The sequence below is a fragment of the Cebidichthys violaceus genome, unplaced genomic scaffold, assembly GCF_023349555.1.
Source record: "Cebidichthys violaceus isolate CVI_PGR_0920_01 unplaced genomic scaffold, fCebVio1.0.p SCAF_14, whole genome shotgun sequence".
Classification (NCBI taxonomy): domain Eukaryota; kingdom Metazoa; phylum Chordata; class Actinopteri; order Perciformes; family Stichaeidae; genus Cebidichthys; species Cebidichthys violaceus.
In genome coordinates, this window is record NW_027176307.1 from 7,549,029 (window position 1) to 7,572,971 (window position 23,943).

Below are 23,943 nucleotides of genomic sequence, written 5' to 3' on the forward strand. Positions count from 1 at the left end.
TTTTGTGTTCTTGCAAAACAAAGACTCAATTTCGAGATCCAATGAATTAACGGGCAATATCTTACAGTATTTAACATTTTCAGCACCTTTTCTCTTAAATCCTTTGGTGTCTTCCTCCTCCTCCTCCTCCAATCCTCTCGGCCTGTTCTTTCATGCTCCACCACATTCGCAGAGTGAACTGTATTCAGGAAATCTAGCAGGGATATAAACTTACATGCAATATCCTCAGTCTAGGGAGATTTATTGCTAGCTTAAGGGTACGCTGGGTCTTCAAAACTGCCCCACAACTGTAAATTCAACTTTCAGTTCAGCAGCACGATGTTTTGAAAAACGCAGGAATGTGCTCACAGAGGACTGCTAGAGCGGAATTTTTGCTGGGAATTTCCCACTAGTGTGTGTTTGCACATGCGTACAGCGGGTATGCATGCGGCCTATGGTGGAGCGGCTGTTGTCTCTGAGTGAGCATAAACAAGTCTGACTGACTCAGGTGCAGGTCTCCTTTCGAAGAGGTATAATTAACAACCTTTTGTCAGGTGAGAGGTGCCAAAGATGCCTCTTCTTTGTTCGTGAGTTATTTCGTATCAATTATGAATCATTACCTAGGAAGGTTCCTTGTTCAGGAGTACATGCTGTACTCCTGAACAAGGAACAGGTACAGATTTAGCAACAAACCACTCAAACATGCATGCTGACTCATTCACACCTCTTCTTAAAACCTCTTTTATCTTAATTTGGAGTTAGCGCCATGAAGGGCCTTGTGCATTACAAAGTACAATTACACATGCATGGTGGACAGCTGCTTTATTCAGAGTAGTTTAAAGGAAATGAAAATGAAGCTTTGACAATGTGCAAAGTCTGCGGTACTTGTTGAAAGTGCAGTTTTCTGACTACTGATGACCTCCAGTAGCACTGTTACTTAGAGGCCGCATCTCTCCCTTCTGAAATCCCCCAAAATTTCCCTCCGCCAAATCTTTCCTCCTAGCCGCCAAGATAATGCTCTTTTCAGGCCTCCCATGATAGACTCTGCTGAGGACCCGCCGCAGCTGGTGAACTGGCTGGCTGGTGAGCAGTAGTTAACACCGGCCATATGCTCTACCTAATTGCTTTTCCAGGGCAGAGCAGAGGGAAGTGTTATGAAGACAAGACACGGAGGGCTCAGAGGATGGAAGGGGAGGCGTGCGGCGAAGCTGGCCCAGATGTGTGCAGTAGCAGTCGGCCAGGCGCACATCTGCAATCGTTTGAACTTACTGGGGGAATTCCTCTCTCGCTCTGTGACTCTCCATATATTTTGTCCCGCTGGATCCTCAACTCGGGACAATGAGTCGCTTGACTGCCTCCCTCTGTTCTTCCTCTCATGTTTCCCTCTGTGTGTCATGAACCGTTTCCCCAACAGACAGACAAACAGCCGGTCTGGTAGCGACTCCAGAAGGCGTGGGATCCTTTGTGTTGAGGACATTTAAAAGAAAGATAAAAGAGTCAAGTCTTTCTGTAAATATACAGTACTGTGTATGAGGCACAGACATAACAAGCACTTAACATAAAGATGCATTTGGTATCATGGGCTTTGAACGCACCTCACCATACATGTCCTTGCTATGACAAAAGAAAAAAATGCAAAGATGTCAGCCACAAGTGGTTTAATCAAAGCAGCGAGCAAGAGACAGGCCCCTGCTTGCCTAAAAAGCCTCCAAAACAGTGATTTAATTTAAACAGTGCTGGTAAGTGGGTTAAATCTAACTAAAAGGCTAAAAATATCTATTGTTTTGCTGCGTGGGCTGGCCTGTGCACAACAAGAACAGGGAGTTTCCTCTTCTCCAGGAAGTGGGAAGATGTCCTTGTATTAGCGCGTCAAGATTTGGGGACAGGATGTTCACGGAGACAGTGATCTACGCTGAGATGCACTTAGTGCTCGACCTCCTCTGGGACACAACATTCTCTCTTTCCTCTAGGGACGGAAGCAGTTTGGGATGTGAGGCATCAAAACCGTGATGAAGTACTGGCTGGACCTGCATCATTCTTTCTATGAAATCATGTTCTGCTATGTGTGTGTGTGTGGGTATGCAGGTGATATATCTTCCCATTGTGCCTTTGACATGCCGTGATATGACATTACCACTCCCTGAAGACTCACACACAGGTCGTAGGTGACTGGACACACCCAGGGTTGTCATACTATAAATAGTAAATAGGACGGAGTAAAGAAAGGTCATGTTGAATACAAAAAATATACACATGCTATTTGAAACACAGATAGTTTAAACAGAAGGACAGCCGAGACAACTGCTTTCTTTGGCATGTACAAACAGACAGAGAGCTACACTGCAGATACCAGGGTGTATGTTCTCCTTTCAGGATTAGTCTAACTGTCTAACTATAGAAATGAAAAGTCTTCCAGTTTCAGATGGCTTTTTGTGCTGTGCCATCTGCATTAGTCAAAGCTCAGTCCAGAGGCTCATACACTATATATATATATAGGGACATATTATACAGGATCTGTCTGGCTTATTAGCCCATTTCTTGCTCCTGGTGTTTGTATTATGTCTTTTGTCTGGACTGTTTAAAACTGCACTCGTAATTTTTTTTATATTACAAATGGGCTGCTTATAAATAAAATGGTAAAAGGATTGTACTTGTATAGGGCTTTTCTAGTTTTCCGACCATTCAAAGCTCTTTAACACTACATGTCCTCATTCACCCATTCATACACTGATGACAGGGGCTACCATGTAAGGTGCTACCTGCCCATCAGGACTAACTCTGATCATATAATCATACATACCCATTCATTAAGTGTTTTGCCCAAGGACACTTAACGACATGGACTAGCAGAGCCTTGGATCGAATCGCCAATCTTCTGATTGAAGGACGACCCGCTATCACTGAGCCACAGTATAGTAACGTAATCCCCGGTGAAGTATGACCCATTGTTCCCCTCAGCTCTATGGAGAGTTTGTGATTGCTTTTCAGCCAACAACTTGACTGTCACCGCTGTCATTAGCATTATTTCCAGATTCATCAGGCAGTTGTTTTGAGTGATATACCTCTAACACTAGCTGCCCAAACAGCAGACAGAGTCAGTTAAAGACCAGCTAAAGAACATAGTGGAGCATTTAGCAGCTAAAGAGACAGATACTGTATTTCCCTCAGGAGTTGGTAGAAACAAAAAAACAAGCTGAAAGGAACATGAATATTGTGTAAGTACCTGTGGAGTAAGTATACATCTGGACCTCAGTGATCTTTGCAGCAGCACCAGGGTCCACCCATTTTTCTGAAGAGGATGGTATACTACTGTTTTGCTCTGACCAACAGTTGCATAAGCCAGCTATTCTAAACCACTGGGCCTCAGAGAGCTGGTGGGCTGCGGAGATACTGCCATCTAAATGTGTTAAAGAATTCACATAAATTAAAAAACATAGGAATTAAAAAAAGAGCCTAATTTCAATGACCAGTTATGTTTGAATATTAGGACGTCAAACATGACATCATCAGTTAGAAACAAATGTGTTTTGCCACTGTTAGCTAGCTAACGTTAGGCCATAGCTAGCTAACGTTAGGCCATGGCATGTTCGAATGTTCAATAGTGAAGCCTTTTTCATCAGGGGCGAGATGAAACGAAAAATTCCGAAAAAGATGGAACCAATCCCTCAGCCTTAAAAACTTGGTAAGACTTCCTGTGAATAGGTTCACCGTTGTAATCTCTCAGTTTGTACACAGGAGATAGACAAAGTATGCCTTTGCTTACTGTAAACTGTAATTCTTATCAAACACTCCTCTCAGTTTGGATAGTCTTACCAGATTCTTCCCTCCTTGAAATTCATCTTCAACTTTGCAGCAAAGGGAACATGTACATGTTTTAAAATACTTGAGCGGTGTTTTTCTGCCGTCACCTGCACAGGAGTGATTTTAATATATTTTTTTGGTAACTGTTATTGTAACTCTCAAGCACTCTCTGTAAGAACTCAGGGAAACATGTGTATTTAGCTGTAATATACCTCCACATTTATGTTTTCAATGTACGATTAAATCTTTCAATCACAGAGGCTTTCAGGTCGCTAGCGGTAGCAAAATGAATAATGCTCTTTCCTCATCGAAACGTCTGTTTTTGTTGGGCTTTTTGGAGACGTTCCACTCCTCTAAAACTACCTGGATGGGGTGGGTCACGATAAACATTTTTTATTAAAAGCTCAGCCTCGTCAGTATTCTTCTGTTTTCTCTCCTTAGTTTTGAAGAAAACAAACTTGGATCTGTGACTTTATATACTCTCAAATATATTGCTATTTTTTACCCTAAAAATGCACATTGTGTAACATGATTAAAAAAGAACATATTTCACTTCAGTTTATTTACTTAAAAAACAATTTGAGGTATCCACCACCAGAGAATCCAGGTTTAATCCTGAGGTATGTATGTTATGTAAGCCATCGTGCAGCAGGGATCAGGCCTCCACCCTGCAACACAAAACACCCACAGACCAGTCAAGGTTTCTCAAACAAAGTCAAAGGACCAAAATAATCTGACTCCTTGCTTCTTGTCCTAAGTGGAATGACATTTAGGTTGTAAAGACCACTATGCATATACATAAAGCTATACATATACATACATATACAACTCTACATATATATATATATATATATATATATAATATAATACATATACAACTCTACATATATATATATATGTAGAGTTGTATATGTATTATATTATATATATATATATATATATATATATATATATATATATATATATATACAATATTGTTTTGTTTATCTCACTTTATTTGTAAAATATGTGTTAAGACTGTAATTTAAACTCCTGGTTCTATGATTATGAGACAACTGGCCCTGGTCACAGACATGTGAAAGCATCTCTTTGGTTGTGCTATGTCTCTTTGTAGTCATTTTTTTCTGTTTTAGTCATTTTAGCTGTGTTGTTTTTCATTTAATTTTGGGTTCTCTATCTACGTATGACGCTTTAAAGCCAACTACCTATTTAGGATGACCCATGCCATCCCTGGCCATCCTTCTGACCCCACCCCTTTAAATCAATTGAATTTTGATACTTTGACAGAAGTACATGAAAAGTATGAAAGTAATATAAGATAGTACAATAACTATCCACACTGGGACTTTTCACAAACTGCTGAAGTCCATCATCCGTGACTTATGTCAACGTGAGCAGAGAGTTAGAGATCGTGATTAAGGACACACGAGTGCTTTAAGTCATAATGTGTGTGACGATCACCGAGAACACACTGATAAGGATGAGATCAATGGACTGAACTGTCTCATACATTCAATTTATTCAGTGGACATGTTTTTATGCTTAACTTCAATACATGTAGGAAAAACATACCCCAGCTGTGAGCCTGACATAGTTTAAAATCTGTTTTTATGAGGTGAGACAGCAGTTTTCTAGAGCATTAAAAAACTACACCTTCATCCTAAGTGTTTTTTCTTATTCACTTTGAAAACCTTCTATAGTACATTTATGAACTTGAGGCCTGCCAGCCAGATTTAGCTGGTGACTAGTATTAATGTCAAGCCCTGAAACCCAAACAGCAGGTCAATCAATGCATGTGTGTCTGGTGCAGCATTGGTGGTGTATAGGTTCACAGGTCATACTGTCTTAGCATTGTCCTAGCCACCTGTAACAGAAGACTTGTAGCTGAGATAGGAGGCAGCAAGTGCCAGGGACTTTCCACAACCCAATGTGTGTGTGTGTGTGTGTGTGTGTGTGTGTGTGTGTGTGTGTGTGTGTGTAAAGTACTTCTTTGACAGTCAAGTGCATGTTTTTGCGTTTGGGTGTGTGCATGCAGACAGACTGAGTGAGTGAGCGTGCAAGTGTGAGACAACATGCAGAGGAGCTCTGCAGTAATGTGACAGAGAACATAACCATGCACATATGCATGTAAAAATAAATGTGTGCCTGTGAGAGAATAGAAAAGTATGGGGTGGAGGGTTTGCATATGATGATATTGATACTGTGTGGCTTGCAAACTGATGTGAGCATATTTACAACTCTGAAAATATCACACTAGCATCCCGTAGCATACAAACTTAATGAAAAGGATCTCGATGCTCCACAGCAAAGCAAACCACAAACTAACATCTGACATATTCTACTCCACTTTACCCCAAAGGGATGTGGTAATAAAACAGTGTCTTATCACTAAAATGATAATACCTGTCACTGTGGAGTGGCAGTTGGCCCTATAGAGTCTTCGTCCTGGGGTTAAACGGGCTCTCTGTGTTTTTAAGCTGCAGCCCACGGAGGAGGCAAAAGCTAAGGGGGTGAGACAGGAGACCAAGCAGTGCTGGAAATCCCCTTCCCTCAACAGGCCTGCCTCGTCTTAGACACACAGGGCCCCGCTGAGGCCCACATCAAAGGGGCTGCTGCTGTTCTCATCATCCTCCCTCCTTCTGTCTTTCTATATGTCTCACTGTCCCTCTTTATCCCCTCACCTTCGTCTCTGTTTCCATTTATATGTATGTCTCTTTTACCACAGAGGAACAGCTGCATCTGGAGGAAATGAGATTGTAGAGGTTTAACCAGTAATCTACCTGGGTATTTGTGTTGCACAAGGAAACCAGGTACTAGACTCTGTTCTGCAAGGCATCTTCCATCCACAATACAAACTGTGCTTGTGTAAAGTATTTGTGTAAGTAATTTGCCAGTGACTAACTGGCATGTGCAACCCTATTAATCACAGATGTATCAGCACACATGGCAGTCAGGTGTGGTGTAGTATATTTTTAGGCATGTGGTTAGACGTGAAGCGAATCAGTGGTGAAAACGCTTGCTAAACTGGTCTCCACAGAGCACTAAGCACCTACTGTCCCCACCCCCACCACTCAGTGCCCACAAAAAATGTCAGGTATGTTTGAAGAAGCAGACAGCTCGAGGCCGGCGCGTGGACACGCAGGCGGGGGACTGGCACAGGAAAGTTTGGGACGGACCCCTTTCACACACGTAAGCTTGTGTGCGGATGACTATTTGTACAAGCAGACACATTTTCATGGCTGCACCAGTGAACACTAAGTCACAAGGAATGGCATTGTGAATTCTGTACTCTGGATTTTCCCTCTTAATCACTGATTGCCTGCTGACTGCTGCGTGTCTCATGTCTCCCAGAAGGAAGCGGCTCAAATGGGCAAAGTCAGTTTCCTCTCTGCTGTAGCACTGCTGGTTATAGAGGCCAATGACAGACACTCGGCCACTGTTTTTAATCATCAGATTTAGAAGTTAAACAGAAAAAAACAACAACAAGCATTGTATTTGAATGTATATATAATGCTTTTTATCTTTAACTTTTTATAAGGGTTCTCTGACATTATGTGCTTTATTTTCACACTTCAAATTATATCAATTCTATGTATGTATTTATAATATACATAATATATTTTTTTATAGAATTTTCAGCACAATTTTTCCTTAAATCATACTTAGTTTAACATTTGATAAATTGTTTGAACTTGAATGGTGTTACTAGCCCATAGTAACCCCAGTAAGTCTCTCCTGTTAAATCCAGTGCTACCCTCTAGTGGACTAACTAGGGACACATCATTTTTCCTGTTAACATCTTTTCTTAACTGACCAGCGATATATTTGATATCTTTGATATCTTTGTGGACACCAATGTGTAGGAACTATATGGGTACATTTGGGGCACAGGTCTCTCATTAAAAGCGCTTCAACTTTTTTGAGTCGCATCACGTGATGTGATTTACAACGCATGTACCCGGCTATTAGCAACATTTCTCTCAATCTCTCCAGCTCTGAAATACTTCGCATATATTGTAGCTCGCTAGAGCCCAGAATCTCGGTTTATCATCTCAAATGTATGCTATATTGATTCTGGCATCCAACAACAAGCAAGAACATGTTTTGGATTTGTAACTTTTTCCCACTGCTCTGAGGTGATTCGTATTGGCCTCCAGTCTTTCCTTACTTTTGACCCAGCTAACACCGTAACGTAATCCTGACAGCGGCTGTAAAATGTTTTAAACCTTTTCTTGGCTTTTTTGCAAAGACGCACTTAGATCTCTCCATGTTGCAAAAGAAAAACATGACTTGAAGGGCCTATGACTTATTCTCACCAATACTGTCACTCACAACTGTTGGGAATATGTGTTATATCGTTTTTTAGGTTAAATACCCGCAACCACCAATTCATTTAAATCTTTTCGCAAGACTACTTGATCCTCTCTGGTTCTGAATGAGCGTATCCACACAGAGATCATGTATTTAACGGCCGACTTCTTTACTCAAAGTAAATGGATCAAAATAAATTATGTCATGTCAGCAGGATTATGACAGCTCTCAGCTTTTTTGTCCTTTATTATTTTTGTAATCTTGCAGCATGATGAATTATCAGCACTGTTTAATGCAGGCTGTCAGTCTGGGTGTTGTGTGTGCCTGCCTTGTGCTGCCTGGCATGAACTGACTTCACTATGTGACTATTAGATGAGCTGTCTCCTCATGGCAACACCGACATGATGTGGTGCAACATGACAGCAGCCACCAAATGGAGGATCATCCACCAACAGGCACTGCTTTCATTTCTCATCTGTGAGTTTGCATATAGTTTGAGGGATGCTGAGTGTCCGTATAGTGGAGGCTTTCTTATTCATACCAAAAGGGAAACTCAGTATTCCTGTCATGCTCTGAGGAATCACTGCCAAACATGACTCAATTAGTCTGACAATAACATTTTTTTTTCTTCTCTCTGTTTTTGTCTTGAAAATGAAAAAACAATTAATGATTTTGGGACTTGACAACAAACTAAATTACTTATCAAAATGTGGTACAGGTATGAGGAACAAACACATGCATAATACATAGGTGATACACTTTATAAAGTGATTATGAAGTCATTTTTTACCTGAGCGTGAATATTCATTCTAGACCTTAAAAACAGCTTGACTAAATAATTTTAATCAAGGTCTACCTGCTATTTTATTACAGAGCTGTCAACAGCTGTCCTATTTCTTCAAAAAAATAATTTAAAAAAATAATTTGCTTTCTTGCAGAGAGTTAGATGAGATTATTGATCTCATGTCTAGCCTACGCTAAATATTTACCTAGAGCCAGGATCGGCGGTTCAATCCTCGGCTCCGCTGGTCGCATGTCGATGTGTCCTTGAGCAAGACACTTCACCCCAAGATTGCTACCGTAGCTGTGCCTACGGTGTGTGAATGTGATAGTCTGGTGGCATGGTAGCCCCTTCCTCCATCAGTGTGTGAGTGGGTGAATGATGACAAGTAGTGTAAAAGCGCTTTGAGTGGTTGGAAAGACTAGAAAAGCGCTATACAAGTACAGTCCATTTACCATTTAGCTAGAGCCAGTTTAGCATAAAGACTGGAAACTTCTTTTTATGTAGAAATTAAACAAACAAGATACATATTAATTAGAAAGCTTTTGGTAGAAGCTGGGAGGTGGACTTTCTGATTAAGCAAGGTTAGCTGTTTTCAAGCTAAGCTAATCAGCTTCTGGCTGTAGCGTCAAATTGAGTGTACACACTCGAGCGACAAAAGTGCGGCCAGCTACACTGTCGGCGAGTCTCTGTTGAAGTGTTGCTTGTTGACGTAGTTATGTGGTGAAATAGCACTGGGAACTGATGACATTTGATTAGATGGAACAGAGCACGGTGAAACAAAAACATGGTTGAGGCTTCAGTGCGTCATTGGAGTGCTCCATGTCCATTGAAAATGACTTGTAGAAAGTTGCCGTGTGGCTCATAGTGAGAAAACAGCATAAGAGTTGTTTCAATCTTCTCACCTGACTTTTAAGAAGAAAAATAATAAGCGAATCTCCCAAAATGTCAAACTATTCCTTTAAAACGGCGGAAAGAATCTGCAATTTAATGACATATAGGCGAATTTCAATCTTTTTTCTCAATTCAAACAACTTTTTTCAAGTACTTTTAAAAGTCAACAGCCATTTTTTCTTGCTCGTTTACACAACTTATAATGTAATAATAGAAGTCACAACAGTGACAAGTGATGCTGTACTATGACAAACCTATTCACTGTGGTGTAACAAATTAAATGCCATCACAGTATGATCATGCCGATGTTTTTGTGGTTCTAATATAGATTCAACTCTACCACCTATTACTGGCATTTTCACCAGATTGTGAGTAGAGCATGTTTGACTGTTCTTTATGTCATTAGCAGTGAGGGGCATGACTGCCGAGGAGGTCGTTCAGGACCACAGAAACCTGAGAAAGGACACATTGTGCGCGAGTGGACGGGGTGACTGACCTCAGCAGTCTGCGTACAGAACAACACAAGCTCTTTGTTACCAGTGACAAAGACAACGCCTCACATCACTCACACTGTAGCACCACTACGAGTCTTTCAACGGGCAAACAAGACAGCAGAGCTGCCAACATTAACTTTGAAAAATAATAAAGATTTCCTATTTGTACCTGTTCAGCCTGTCAAATTGAAATTTGTTTGGCTAAAAAAACTTCTAGAACATGACGAAGTGGGCCAAACCCCCAGGAGGAATGTTTTTTTATTAAGTGGCCAAACAACTTTTCTTTTCATGTGAAGAAGAACAGGTTCTGGAAACCCCGATCCAAACAATCCATTTACGAAATAAACCGGGCCGGTTCAGACCCTCAGGCCGTATATTTGACAGCACAGCTTTAAAGTAATATTATGACAAAGAGACAAAGAATATAAAAGGAAGACAATAACTAGGATTTTTATTAATAATTCATGAGAGATCATTAGAAAATATGCTTAAATTAAGTGGTAAAATAAATACATGAATATAAAAAATGTTACTAAAAACAGTTAAAAATGTAAATTTGCATGTCTTTATACAGACTTAGTGTACCAAAGGCTTACACACCACAGCCACTGTTCTTATGTCCATAGTTGATAAGGCTGATGATGAGAGCAACATAGAACACCTAGACCCGTTTTCATTGTTATCTTTTTTAACAAAATGTCTGTCTGGTGGTCCACAGATGATTTGCTAACCAAGGCTAAATCTGCTCAGTGCTTTCACACAGACATTGAGTGCAATACAAGCTTAATACGCATTAATACAAAAACACAGAGGGCAAATCAACATGTGAGGGAGTGTCAAGAGGGCCAGCTCTTTGGTGCAGCCAGGTGTATCAGGAATGCACCAGTTCTATCAGACCTGGACAAAACAGCTGTTGTACATGCACCAACTATTTGAAAAAGTCCTTGATGTGTCCTCACTGAATCAACGGCTATCTGACATTTTCAAACAGCTGGGAATCATTTCCAATTATGTTCCAAGTATGCTTTGTCCAGATCTGTCACTGACTCGGCTGTATTGGTGATTTAGGCACAGTGTAAGGTCGATCGGAGGCACAGGGGAGCAACATGGAACCTTCACTCCACAGCAGACGTTCACATTTAAGAGGCTGCTGTAGCAACTGATAACACGATAGCTGGATAATGTAACAACTAACCAAAATGGAAAACTGTCATTCTAAACGAGTTCACAATGTGAACAAATCTATGCATTGGCAGATAAATTGGAGCATAATGTTTTCTGACTCATACTGTATGTTTTTCATAACACACACACACACACACACACACACACACACACACACACACACACACACAACTCAATATATTCAAAGGTCATATGTTGCTCCATTATCCAGCCGGTACTTTTACCAGTTGCTACACTGTTGCATAGGGACACTCACTCCACCACTAATGTCCTCGCCAAACAACCACAATACAGCAGCACTGCCCATCTAAAGCTGTGTCGTACACAAACCAAACGGTGCTTGGTGAAACAAGACAGTGTTCCTTCTTTAACGGACAGACAGACATAGGAGCGCAAACGTCAATTTCTAGGGTCAGTTAGGTTGCCGTGACGATAGCGGGGACTCTGATGGTGCTCGAACACGCCCGGTTTTCATCCTCGATCTGATAGGTCACATCGGGCTGAGCGGCGGCCGCCTCTGGCCGGTCTGTCATGGTGATTGGCTCGTCTTCATCCTCCTGAGTCGGCAGCTGGTCAAAGGATCGCTCCGCTTCTTCTGACAGGCGGTCTTCCTCTTTCTCTTCCTCCCTCTGACACACAGACAGCAGAAAGCATCACATCAGCTGGGGAACAAAATCACAACAGTGTGGATTCATAACTACAGAACCTCTGGGCGACATACCTCCTTCTTCATCCTGTAGTATTCATCAATAGCGTACTGATATTTGGCTGATGTTATCCCAAAGAGGGAGGCCATTCTCTCCCCCAGGTAGTCACAGGCTGGAAAATAATAAATAATAATAGGATCAAATATAGTAATTCATTCAAACTAATGATGCAGCACCTTCTGGACAAATCTAAATCTAAGAATTAGGCAATATTTCACAGTGATTTCGGGGCGATTTTTGTCACTGGATTTATCTAATCTAATGGTCTGAGTCTGAGCATATTGTCACATTTTACTTGAATTCAGGATTTGTTTCCACCAAACCAGACTTGCTGATTGTTGAACAGTGGAAAGACAAATAAAACCCAGTTTTATTTGGGTTCTGTCCAGTTTGAGTCAAGTGGTTAACATAAGCCTGTCATCATGAAGTGCATGAGAGAAACTTTAATTCAGAAGGTGTACGGTTTTATATTCCTGTTGAGGTGTTACAATATTTCCCTCATTTATATTTTCATGAGTTTATTTTGTGTATTGATCAGACGTAGAGAACTCGCTGCACGCGTGCAATGCATCCCGGTACATGTAGGCATCAGCTGTCTCAGTCAATATAGCACGTACTAGGAAATGCACCTTCTGTATTGATTGGACATCCACATAAAAGGTGGCGGATCTTCCATTTAAATACGCTATAATTTTGCAATTAAATCAAGGGATCCATTCATTTTGCGTTTTTTGTTTATTTACATAATGACGAATACACTAATATCAATAAGTGACTTAAAAACTGTTTAAAGTAAAGTAAGGCTCTTCCTGCTGCAAACGCGGACAGGAGCAGTACTGAGGTAAAAAGGGTTTATTTGACTGAAATGTATTATATTAATAATAATAATAATAATATACTGAGCTAATTGGCAGTGTGTGCAATTACAATGCAGCTATAATCACCATTCATTAGACTTTTGTTAGAAGCCCTGCTTTAAAACCAGTGTGGACACACATTTGTGTAAAACATGTTCTGTCATATAATCATTATGGCTGGCAGAATGAATCAGCTGACTAATAAAAATTACCTAGCTTTTTATGACTTGATGATTCAATCTAACAGTGATTTGTCAGAATTCCACAAGTTGTGATCTGATCCTATCAAGTTAAGCTGCCTCAGTGCAGGTGCAGCATAGTTACCATGGTGATCTACCCGGGATATGATCCAAGCTCCATGACACCAGAAAAACTTGAGCTCAGCTCAAAGATAGACCGCGGTGCTTCATGACACGTTAGGCACAGGGACTTGCGAAGTTTTTTACTTGTCATCATGACAAGTAAAAAACAAATAATGCTAAAATAAAATAAATATAAGTATTTCTCTATGCTATAAATGTAATTTCTGTATGATTCCAATCATTTCACACATTTTTATAATCAAAATCGCTGAATTAGCGCATACCCTGTTCAGAGAGGAGACACGTGAGGTGAGGCAGCGAGCTCTGCGTCTGAGTCTGTGTAAAACATATTCAATCTTGCTGATCTGACAGAAACCGCAGTGAAAAAGCACAGAGAGGCAAACACTACTCTGCCTCAAAGAAGAGGGCGTGCGAGAGCCCACGGGTCGGGTTTATGATTGTTCTGTCGTTGCTCTTCTTCTACACTTTTCTTCTTCTTATATTTTGCTTTGACCACAAATGTAAGATTCTATATCCAAGCTTGAAAATGTCTAAAAAAACAAGGAAATATGAACAAATCAACAGCAATTCAACGTCGGACAGATAAAGTAACCTTTTATGTGTTTGTGGTTCTCTTTGTACATCCGTAGTTGTTACGCAGATTATCGCGGAATCTCACGATTTTCGCTGGTGGTTCCCGCGAGCGCTCCGCTTCTGAAACGCTCCCGGTGGAATCAAATATGTACCTTACCTATGTGTGTGTAAAGAATGCTGATATGAAATATGAAAAACAACCAGTAGTCAATGTGCAGGCTGCCAACTGAATGGTGATTTAAGCTACTCTATTGGGTTCATGTATTTGTAAATCTGACTTATGTAGTGTCAGAGCATCACCAGCCACGAACCTCACCGCACGTCACTGGTCAGGCAGGCTGTACGTAGTGATGTGAACAAACCTGAGATAGTGGACGTGGCAGCTCTCCACATGTGAAACCAGACGTATGGACCCCAGGTCAACTGAGACTGCAACACAACAACGTACAGTCAGATTCATGCTTACACACTCACACACACATTGTGCTTCCTTCATCATTCCCCTTGTCCTCATTTAGCCACACACACACACACACACACACACACACACACACACACACACACACACACACACACACACACACACACACACATGAATTCCCTCCACCGTTCCTCACCCTCGCCGCATCGACCGGGGAGGACAGCAAGTCTTTCCTCTCCGGCTCCCTGTCCCCCTCCTCCTCCTCGTCGGTGCTGTACTCCTCCATGGTCTCCCCGCTGGAGAAATGGATGATCCTGCGGGGAACCTTCTCCCTCTGCTGCTCCTCTCTCTTGTCCAGCTCCCCCAGCTCCACACTCTCAAAGCCTGGAGCCGGAGTCTGGACATCAGCCGCAGACAGTGAGGACAGTGTGTGTTATTATGGGACTATTTAATGAAGGGAGTCGGTGGTCAATGCAGCTTCAAGGTGGGATGAAAACTATGTTGAAGGCCTGTGATGACTTGATGACAAATAGAAACATATATATTTCTAGCGTAATAACACGAGAAGCAGACGGACACGGCAAACAGCTGACTATGCGCTACAGGCACTGGACGACATCACAGCACTAGACACACGAGACAAAGCATTGACAGTAAAGGAGAGAGCTGTGTACCGACCTGCTCCACGTCCATGCTCTGTCCTATGGACACACTGACGTTAGTGAGGTACAGGGATATATCGGCCATCGTCGCCGTCTTCTTTGTATCTGTGGATGCTGCGCCCACAACGACGCCTCTCCTCCGCACGGACAGACCCGGAAGTGCCGCACGTAACGTCCACAGAATGATGCTGGCTTTAAGGAAATATGATCTATCACATAACGAATACACATAATATATGGATAATCCTCCTTGTAGATATCGACCAATCTCAGTAAAAAATAATAATATACATGCTTCCAATTATAAACAAAACAATGCAATTATATTTTCAACAATAGTGACACAAATGAATCAGCTGTTATTGACATTCCCCTCATCCAAAGTTTTATGGGGAGGAGACTTTAAAACTGTAATGGATGAAAACATGGATAGAGGAATTAGGAAATGAATATAGGACCTCGTTGATATCTGGAGACATTGAATATATGCTTGGAGTAATAAACATAAATGACAGCAATCCCGCATAGTTGGCTGCCTCTGAAATAGAAAACAATTATATATATATATATATATATATATATATATATATATATATATATATATATATATATATATATATATATATATATAAATTATATAAAACACTATTAAAAAGTAATGCATTCAAAAGATGATACCCAATACATATTTGATAATTATTTGAGACAAGCAAATTTACTAAACAATTTTGCAAATTGTTTGGAAAAAAATGAAATATGAAATCAGGAACTGAGCTTTATCAATTGCTAAAGCAAACAAAGAAAGAGTATCTCAATCATTACAAAAACAATAAAACTAAGTAAGCTCATCTGGAGAAGAACTGAACATCTTTACCTCTTGAATGGGACAGCATGAGGAAAAGGCCAGAGGTGTCATGTCTGGGAGGAAGTGGTTAGAACAAGGTGAAAAAAGAACTGAATATTTTTTTTTTTATTTAAAAAAGAAACTATGAGCTATCTTCCCTCTGTAAAGCAAAGCTGAAAAAGACATGTTGCAATATGTAGATCACAAGTTGTGCTACCGATTCTGAAAACAAAGGCAGTATTGATATGTTTCTGTAAGACATTAAAGGCATTTATCAAAGTTTTAAATTTGTTTGCAATCAGAAGATTTGTTTAACAGAGGTCTGAAAATGTATCGACTCGAGATAATAAATCTCCTAATGATCAACAAGGTAAAATTGAAGCTCTAAACCAAAAAAAGATGATTAAGTGAGGATTGGAGACCAGTTAGTCTGTTAACTAACGATGCCAAGATATTTGAATTGGTCTTTGCTAAAAGTTTCAAACTAGGACTGGATGATATTATTCATTTTTATTTGTAAATGTTTATAAAGCATTTGACACAATAAGCCACCAATTTCAGTTTCAAGCTCTTCAAGTATTGTATAAAGAATGTCACAGCTCAGTTAAGTTAGCACACGGTATGACTATAGATTTGAAATTTGTTGTATAGGATAATACAAGGTTGTCCTCTTAGCCCCCTCTTATTTATTCTTGTTTTACAAATGATGGCTATACATGTTGAAGAAGATCAATTTCAAGGCAAAATGACCTTAGTAATGAATTTAGATTATCCCAACGTGCAGACAACACAACATCATTCTTAACTAACTGACTTGAGGTGATCAACGCATATAGATGTAGTGATGAAGTGTGTGTCTGGTTTGAGAGTGAACTTGAACAAATCTGTTCTTTTATCACTCAAGGAATGTGAGCTGTCAGAAGGGAACGGTATCCCTGTGAAGACCACAGTTACATAACAGGGTGTTGTCATTGATAAGAATAAAGACTTTGCAGTAACTTAAACTTCAGTCCTACAATTTAACAAATAACTAAAACATTCAATGTGTGAGAGCTCTTTCATGGAATGGTAAAGTTCTGCTATCGAAAGCTGAGGGAAAATCTCGACCTGTCTGTCTCCTTCTCATTGGAAATGCCTACTGAAATATACAAAGAAATAGACAATATCTTATTTTATTTGACTTGGAGGAAAGAAATCCTATGTATCATTAAATTAAATGGGGGCTAGATGTACTACGTTTTGAAACGTATACTATCAAAATGTTAACTAATTTGGTTTTATTATTCAAAACTATTGTCTTTTAATTCCTTCAACTTTTTTCATTTTTTTAAGTGTTTTTCAGCATGTTTATTCATGAGTGTGTATCATCTATGTTTTATGCGTGTGTTGTGTAATGCAGCGGCTTGGAGCCAAAGACAAATTTCCCTGCAGGACAATAAAGTATATTCTATCTTAAAGACAAAGATACCTTCCCTTAATATGTATTTAATTGGGTGGAATTTAGTTTCTGCCAAAATGTGTTTACAAAATTGATAAATTACTTGCACATTTTCATAAACAAGCTCTGCTGGCCTGAAAACTGATTTGCAATCATAATTTTATTTCTACTTATTTGGAATAACAAAAATATTCCATTTAAAAATCAATCACTATATTATGGGAAATGGGTTGACAATGGCATTGTATTGGTCAAACAACATCTTAATGCTGATGGGCAGTCACTAACGTACAATGAATTCTTTTCCAGTTTCCAGTTCCAAAAGATACGCAGTGCTGTTTGGTGCTTTGCTGAGGTGAATGCTGCAGAAGTGAGGCTTCATTGAGCGACCCTTTTAATAATGGTATATTCTTTGGAGAAGCAGACATGACCAAGAATAGGAAAGGAAGTGCATAGCTGTAACTCTGCCCCTAGTATTCTTTTGGATTTTGCTTTATGGAGATATTAATTGACATACAATTTGTCACAGGGACAAATTTTGTCATAGTAATACATTTTAAGATGTGTTGTTCAAAATGATATCACTGTATGTAAACAAAAATAGCTTGTGAATTGTCCAAAACTTGAGTTTACGTTTTAAGACCATTAGATGTCAGTAGAGATCCATTACACACAGTAATGAGCTCCTCTGAGGCCGCTGTGTCTGTAGGAGAGCAGTGAATGATTTGTTTCTGAATCCTGAGCCTCACAAATCACCACAAGCGTTCTATAATCAATTATCACTCTTTAGTTATGCGCTCTAGCCCTGGAGAGCTGCAAAGAAACTTCAACAGGAAGAATTCACTCTCTCAGACCTATGATGTCATCAGATGTTAACGCTGTGTCCCCATAAAGAATACATTTCTCATTTGGCCTGAAGAACAAAAGGAAATCAGCTCCATTTCAAAACAGTTTTATTAGTTCTGAGCCAAAATATATCCTTGGATTATCCCACATGTAAGTACTCTTAGAAATATATATATATATATATATATATATATATATATATATATATATATATATATATATATATATATATATATATATATATATATATATTATGAGGTTTTACAGTCTCACTTCTTGGATTGGTCCAAATCCAAAATTGTTTTGCGGTCCTCATTTTGGCTTCGTCCTCTTTCCCATTAACAACTGACAGCGGCATTTAAGCAGGCTATTTGTAATCAGTCACAGGATTGCTCAGGTCAGCTGTTTATTGGACAAAACATTATTAATCTTGAGCTGTCAAAAATTATGGATTTCTCAAAAGGGTAAAATCACAAGCACTGAATGCATCTTAGGAAAAGGTTACTGCTATCTGATGATCTTGCGAGTCGCTGAACTTTGAGAAGCTTCAGGTCCTAGAATCTGTTTCGGGAGTAATAAATGGATGTTATGTACCAGTTGTAGCCACTATAAACAAACTCTTTTCCATAATGTACCATAAATAAAATCAAGGACATTGTATTCAATTTCACTGTGACTTTAAAAGTACTAAGAGATGGTCTTGGAGGTATTTGGACAGGTGCATAGGAAAATTACAGCAGCCAAAAAAGCTCAGTAAATCAAGTTTATTATGGGTTTTGTAAGGGAGCACTTTTTTGATTGGATTCTCTCCTTAAATTGCCCTCTCTGGAATTCACTTGAAAGTGGCATGAAATCACCTGTCAGGCTGGCCGGGGAGCTGTTGTTTCATGCAGATGGGATTTGATCGAGGCATTCTTTACTCCTGACACGAGCCAAAACCAAGCGGGTACATAGACCAGGATTGGATTCAACTGCACCAAATAAGGCATAAAAAAGCAGCCTAAGTGCAACAGGTTCATGGATGTGTTCACCTTCTCTGGCTTTAACAGAAAGTTGTTTTATGTTTTAACAAAGGCCTACTGATTTCACTGCTGCAGAGCATATTTATGAAATCGGTTCAAATAAAAAGGCTTTTAAATGACAGATGTAGGGTGCAGGTGTTAGGATTGCATGGAGGTATTCCTCAACCTTAAGCAGAATTCATTCAAGTGTCTCTGCAAATTGTGCGTGCACTTTATATGTCTGCTTCTTGCGTAGCTTTGTCCAGTATGTGTGTTGAGCGTGTCTCTGCTTCATGTTAAGCGGAACCCTCTCCAACCTTTTAATGATAGCATACATATTATTGCACGTTCACCTCCAGTGTTGTCCCTTTTACACCCAGAGTGACGTGAATCAGCCCTCTCCCTGGCCCATTGATAGTTAAAGGCCTTTATTGGCCTCACAACATGCGGTTTACCAAGAGTGTTATTAACAGCTCTGCAAAACACCAGAGCAGACATGGAGGGGGGGCTTTGAGAGGCAGCAAATCTACAAAAAGAGCCAATGTGAAATGTACATTTCCCATGGTTACATCCAAGTACTAAATAGACTCAATGTTCTTAAAAACACCACAGCAGACATCTTAAAGGAACATTTTTATTTTCATACCTTATTTCTTTCTGCTTTGAACCTTCATTCCCTTCACTAACATTTATATTAGTCAAACATAATGAATCATTCACTGTTGAACTTATCTGCAAAAAGTGAAAAAAGAAATACAGTACACAACACCACATACAATTACAACCTTTGTGTATTTAACTACTACACGGCCTTGGGGACGAAGCTCCGGTTAAGGCGTTCTGTCCTGCCTCCTAGTGACCTGGACCTTCTTGCCAGAGGGGAGACGCTGACTTGGGGTACATCCCAAGTCTCTTAATTGCATCCCCGTTTCCTTCACTTGGGTCCTTTCCTTGCGTCTTAGTCCCTCCCACCAGGGATGCATGGAGGAAACCATGCGAGGAGAGAGGAACGAGGAAATATGTTTTAAGAGACATGAGACGTCCTTTCCTCAGTTGCGTCACGTGAAGCGACCTCTGTTTCTGATGACGGTGGCGCTGATCACAGCTGATCACAGCTGGATCAGCTGTCAGTCGGCTTTAACAGCTGGAGAGACTTTTGATAGTTTGTGTCTGTACACATGATCACTGTACTTAATAATAGTAACTAATAATACTAATAACTAATAAAGACAGTAATCATCACTGTAGAGGTGTTTTCTCTCTGTAGTCTGTTACCTCTTTAACAAACTGTGTTCTGTTTATAAGCGCAGGATCGATTCCTACGGCAGAATACGTTTGTCATATTTATGAATTATTTGCGCCTGTACGTTTTGAAATTGTGATTGTGATGTGATTATTAAATAACCCAGAATATGATTATGGTTTCTCTTAAATGACATAACTCATCAAACCAGACACTCAGGAATTATCAGCCTCACGTGACTGAATGAAATGATGATAAATTATGTAAAAAGTGTTTTGTCTTTCTCTCTCTCTGACTTTAATTGTATTCATAATAAAAGTTATTGAGGGAAATATTAGATCATGAAAAGACAAACCTTTCTAACAAATGAAGAAAGTTGTTTGAGGTCCTTTTGTTGTTCAGTCTACAATGAACATCTATTTAAACCAGATGGTGAATCAGAAAACATATCAAATATAAAGCTTGAGTTTAAGCTGCGATCCGTCTTCACTGTTTACATGTTGAAAAAAATCGTATCAGTCCGATCGGCTGCAGCATCCAATCACATAACTGATGAACAATGAGGGGGCGTGTCTGCCGTTAAAACACTTCCTGGAAGGCTGTTCTTGTGCGTCCTCGCTCATGGCTCCTCAGAGATCCCTCCTCTCTCCTCGATCCTTGCTCCTCCGAGCTAAATAAGAGCTTTGGGACGGCCGTCAATATGGCGGAGCAGATCAAGTTCCAGTTCAAGCGAGGATTGAGGAGCGAGGAAATGACAATAAAGAGACTTGGGATGTACCCATAGATGGTGAGGCACATCATGACAGGATCATCCGTGATGTGGATTCGGTTGGTTGCAATCTGCAACCTCACCTCTAGGTGCCTCTAAATCCCACGCACTGCTCCTTTAACTCCTCACACACTTTCACAAACGTCTCAGCACTTAAATGCCCGGCAGTTATTGTGCTCTCTCTGTGCTTTAGCTCAAGGTTAGAGTCACACTGAAAGGCTGAATTAGTGAATGACCATGTTACTTTTCATACAGCTGAACTCATATTATGAGTTATATTTGAGCAATAACTGCCTTTTTTTCTTCTTTTTTTTAAAGGCATTAAAATAAGGACTTTAAAGTTCTTTATTGGCAAGAGCCAGACAATCCAACTCATATGCAATAGGCTTAACTCTGCAGGAGCTCAATGCCATGCCCATTTATAGACTTAAGATTACTGTTGCAAGGCATATCAAGCTTTCCATTCTCACGTGATACATACAGTGTACAATGGTAATTTCAACCAAGTCAATTTCAGACAGAGGTAGAGAAAAGCAGCCTGACCCTGCCAACTGAAATTACAACTTTTGATGGCAGATTTCTTTCAGCTGTAGCTAGCGAGCTAATTAAGCTAAAGTTGGTTAATCTGTATCCGGCTGATTTGTTCACGTTTCCAGCTTACTTATATGAAAGGTGCAATGTTTGGGATTTGGCGTCATCTAGTGATGAGGCTGCAGATTGCAACCAACTCAAACTTCTCCCGCGTGCCAAGCGTGTAGGAGAACTACGGTGGCCGACGCAAAAACACGAATGTCCTTGTCTAGAGTCAATGTGTGCTTTGTCCGTTCGGGGCTACTGTAGAAACCTGGCAGTCTCTCCATGAAAAAGACCCGCTCCATATATAGACATAAACGGCTCATTTTAAGGTAAAAAACATGTTATTTTCAGGTGATTATACATTCAAATAAACGTTTTAATATTATATATTCTGCCAAAAGATCCCCCTGAATGCTGTTACTTTAAAACAATCATTTTGTAAAAAATGGACTTAAATCTGCACTTGATGTCCATTAACATGATAAAGTAAAGACTAAAACGAGACTTTCCCCATTCTCTTTAAATGCAGAATCTTCTCTTGCAGCCTATACACTGCTTTAACACAAGAAGAAATAGTTATCAGTCATAGTCATTTCAAATATTTTAACATGCTGGTTGCCAAACGGAGGGATCATATGCCAATAAAGAGAGTCTTTAAAACGCAACATCAGAGTAGCATGTGACAAGCAGCAGGAGCCTTCAAGGTAAGCACAGGCGGCCTGACTTCCTGCATCAAGCTACACAGCCACACAAAGGAAATGAGGTGGCATCTCTTCAGCAACAGAGCGGGAGAGAATATTAAATAGCATTTCATAGGATATTTGGGCACCAGCTGTGCTGATGAAAGGCTTTCTCTGCTTACTCTGCTTTTGGGTGGATTTTGGAAGCAAATGTAACCACAGCAGAATAAAGAGCTAGAAAAGGGACACAAGAGTATCAGGGCTTTATACGCCTTTTACAGTTTGGTGGAATACGTGTGCGCTGCAACAGACGCATCTGAATTCTTAATAGAACACAAACCATGATGCAGAAAAAGCAAACAAACTACCATGATGGGTGTGTGTGGAGCCACAAATGCACGCTGCGTTTAAGTGCTGCTGGAAAAGTGGGACATCTAGGCTTTCAGTGACTTTTTTTTTTTTTTTAAATACACAGACTGGCTTGTCACCCCTTAATTAGAATACCTACATTTACCAACTTTATTATTCATACAGTAGCCTATGATTGTATATGGTTTAAATGAGCTACTGTGAGGTGGTGGACTTGTTCTTCTGTTGGGACAGCAGAACTCTGTGCGTATCAAGCGATCTGTTCGAACACATTCAACAATCTGTACATAAATACAATAGAATGTCGCAAATATATTAAAACATTTAAACATCTCACTTCAGATCTGTGACAATGAAGTTAAAAGTCTGTATGTAAAATATGAATATTCATTCAGGTTGTTAGGTACATACCACATTGCTTGGTATTTGTGTGTAGATTGGAACAGCATTCTTGACTACTCAAAGTTACGCACAAATCGTACACATTTGCAAATCATATATTTCGTTTGTAGATCACATAACACCATTTTGGACCATTTTGAGACTGATTTCATTTAATTTCAATCCAAAGTGTTTTATCTGGAGTTTATTTCAGAAGCATGAAGCACACTTCTCCAAGTGAACATGTATCAACTCAAATGTTTGTATTCATAAGAGTAAACAATCCCTTTGTATCTAAATCACCACCTCTGACTCTCTGAGGAGAATCCCCCCCCCCCTGAAGGAAATTGTCCACCACAGAAATCTATGTTTGCATTCCAGACATTAAAACATCCAGTTAACTCAGGTTATCTGTGTTTGGATGTCCACATTACAGCAGCTCATTACAACTGAATCAACAAAGCAAAAGGGCAAAGATACAATAATATTCTCTGCATGCAGACAAAGCCACGAGCGAGAGAGACTTTTTCGTGACTGCTGGCAATCGTTATACTGTGAGATTTGAATTTGAATGGTTTCTTTATGCATTTACTGTATATCTCCAAACACCTTGACTCTAAATACCTCAAACTCAAATACTGCTCATCTGTGCTCTCGGCGCTCAATGACTTTTTGAGATATTCAATATGTTCCAGACAGAAATTGATATTGATCTGTGAAAGGTGTAATGCTTTAAAGACAAACCAAACTTTGGCTAGAATTATTTACAGGTTTAGTAAAGACGGGCTGAGTGCTGCAGACATCATAA

General features: G+C 39.9%; 1 protein-coding gene across 1 annotated transcript; it reads right to left on the reverse strand.

The window, feature by feature from the left end:
• Positions 1-10,691: 10,691 nt before the first annotated feature.
• Positions 10,692-15,120, reverse strand: LOC137870791 (protein FAM177A1-like). The gene is made up of 5 exons (XM_068708239.1): positions 15,005-15,120; positions 14,523-14,723; positions 14,268-14,334; positions 12,167-12,264; positions 10,692-12,074 (listed from the first exon to the last, which is right to left on the reverse strand). The coding sequence occupies exons 1-5, from the start codon at positions 15,071-15,073 to the stop codon at positions 11,862-11,864; spliced, it is 648 nt and encodes a 215-aa protein (XP_068564340.1). The 5' UTR covers positions 15,074-15,120; the 3' UTR covers positions 10,692-11,861.
• Positions 15,121-23,943: the final 8,823 nt, after the last annotated feature.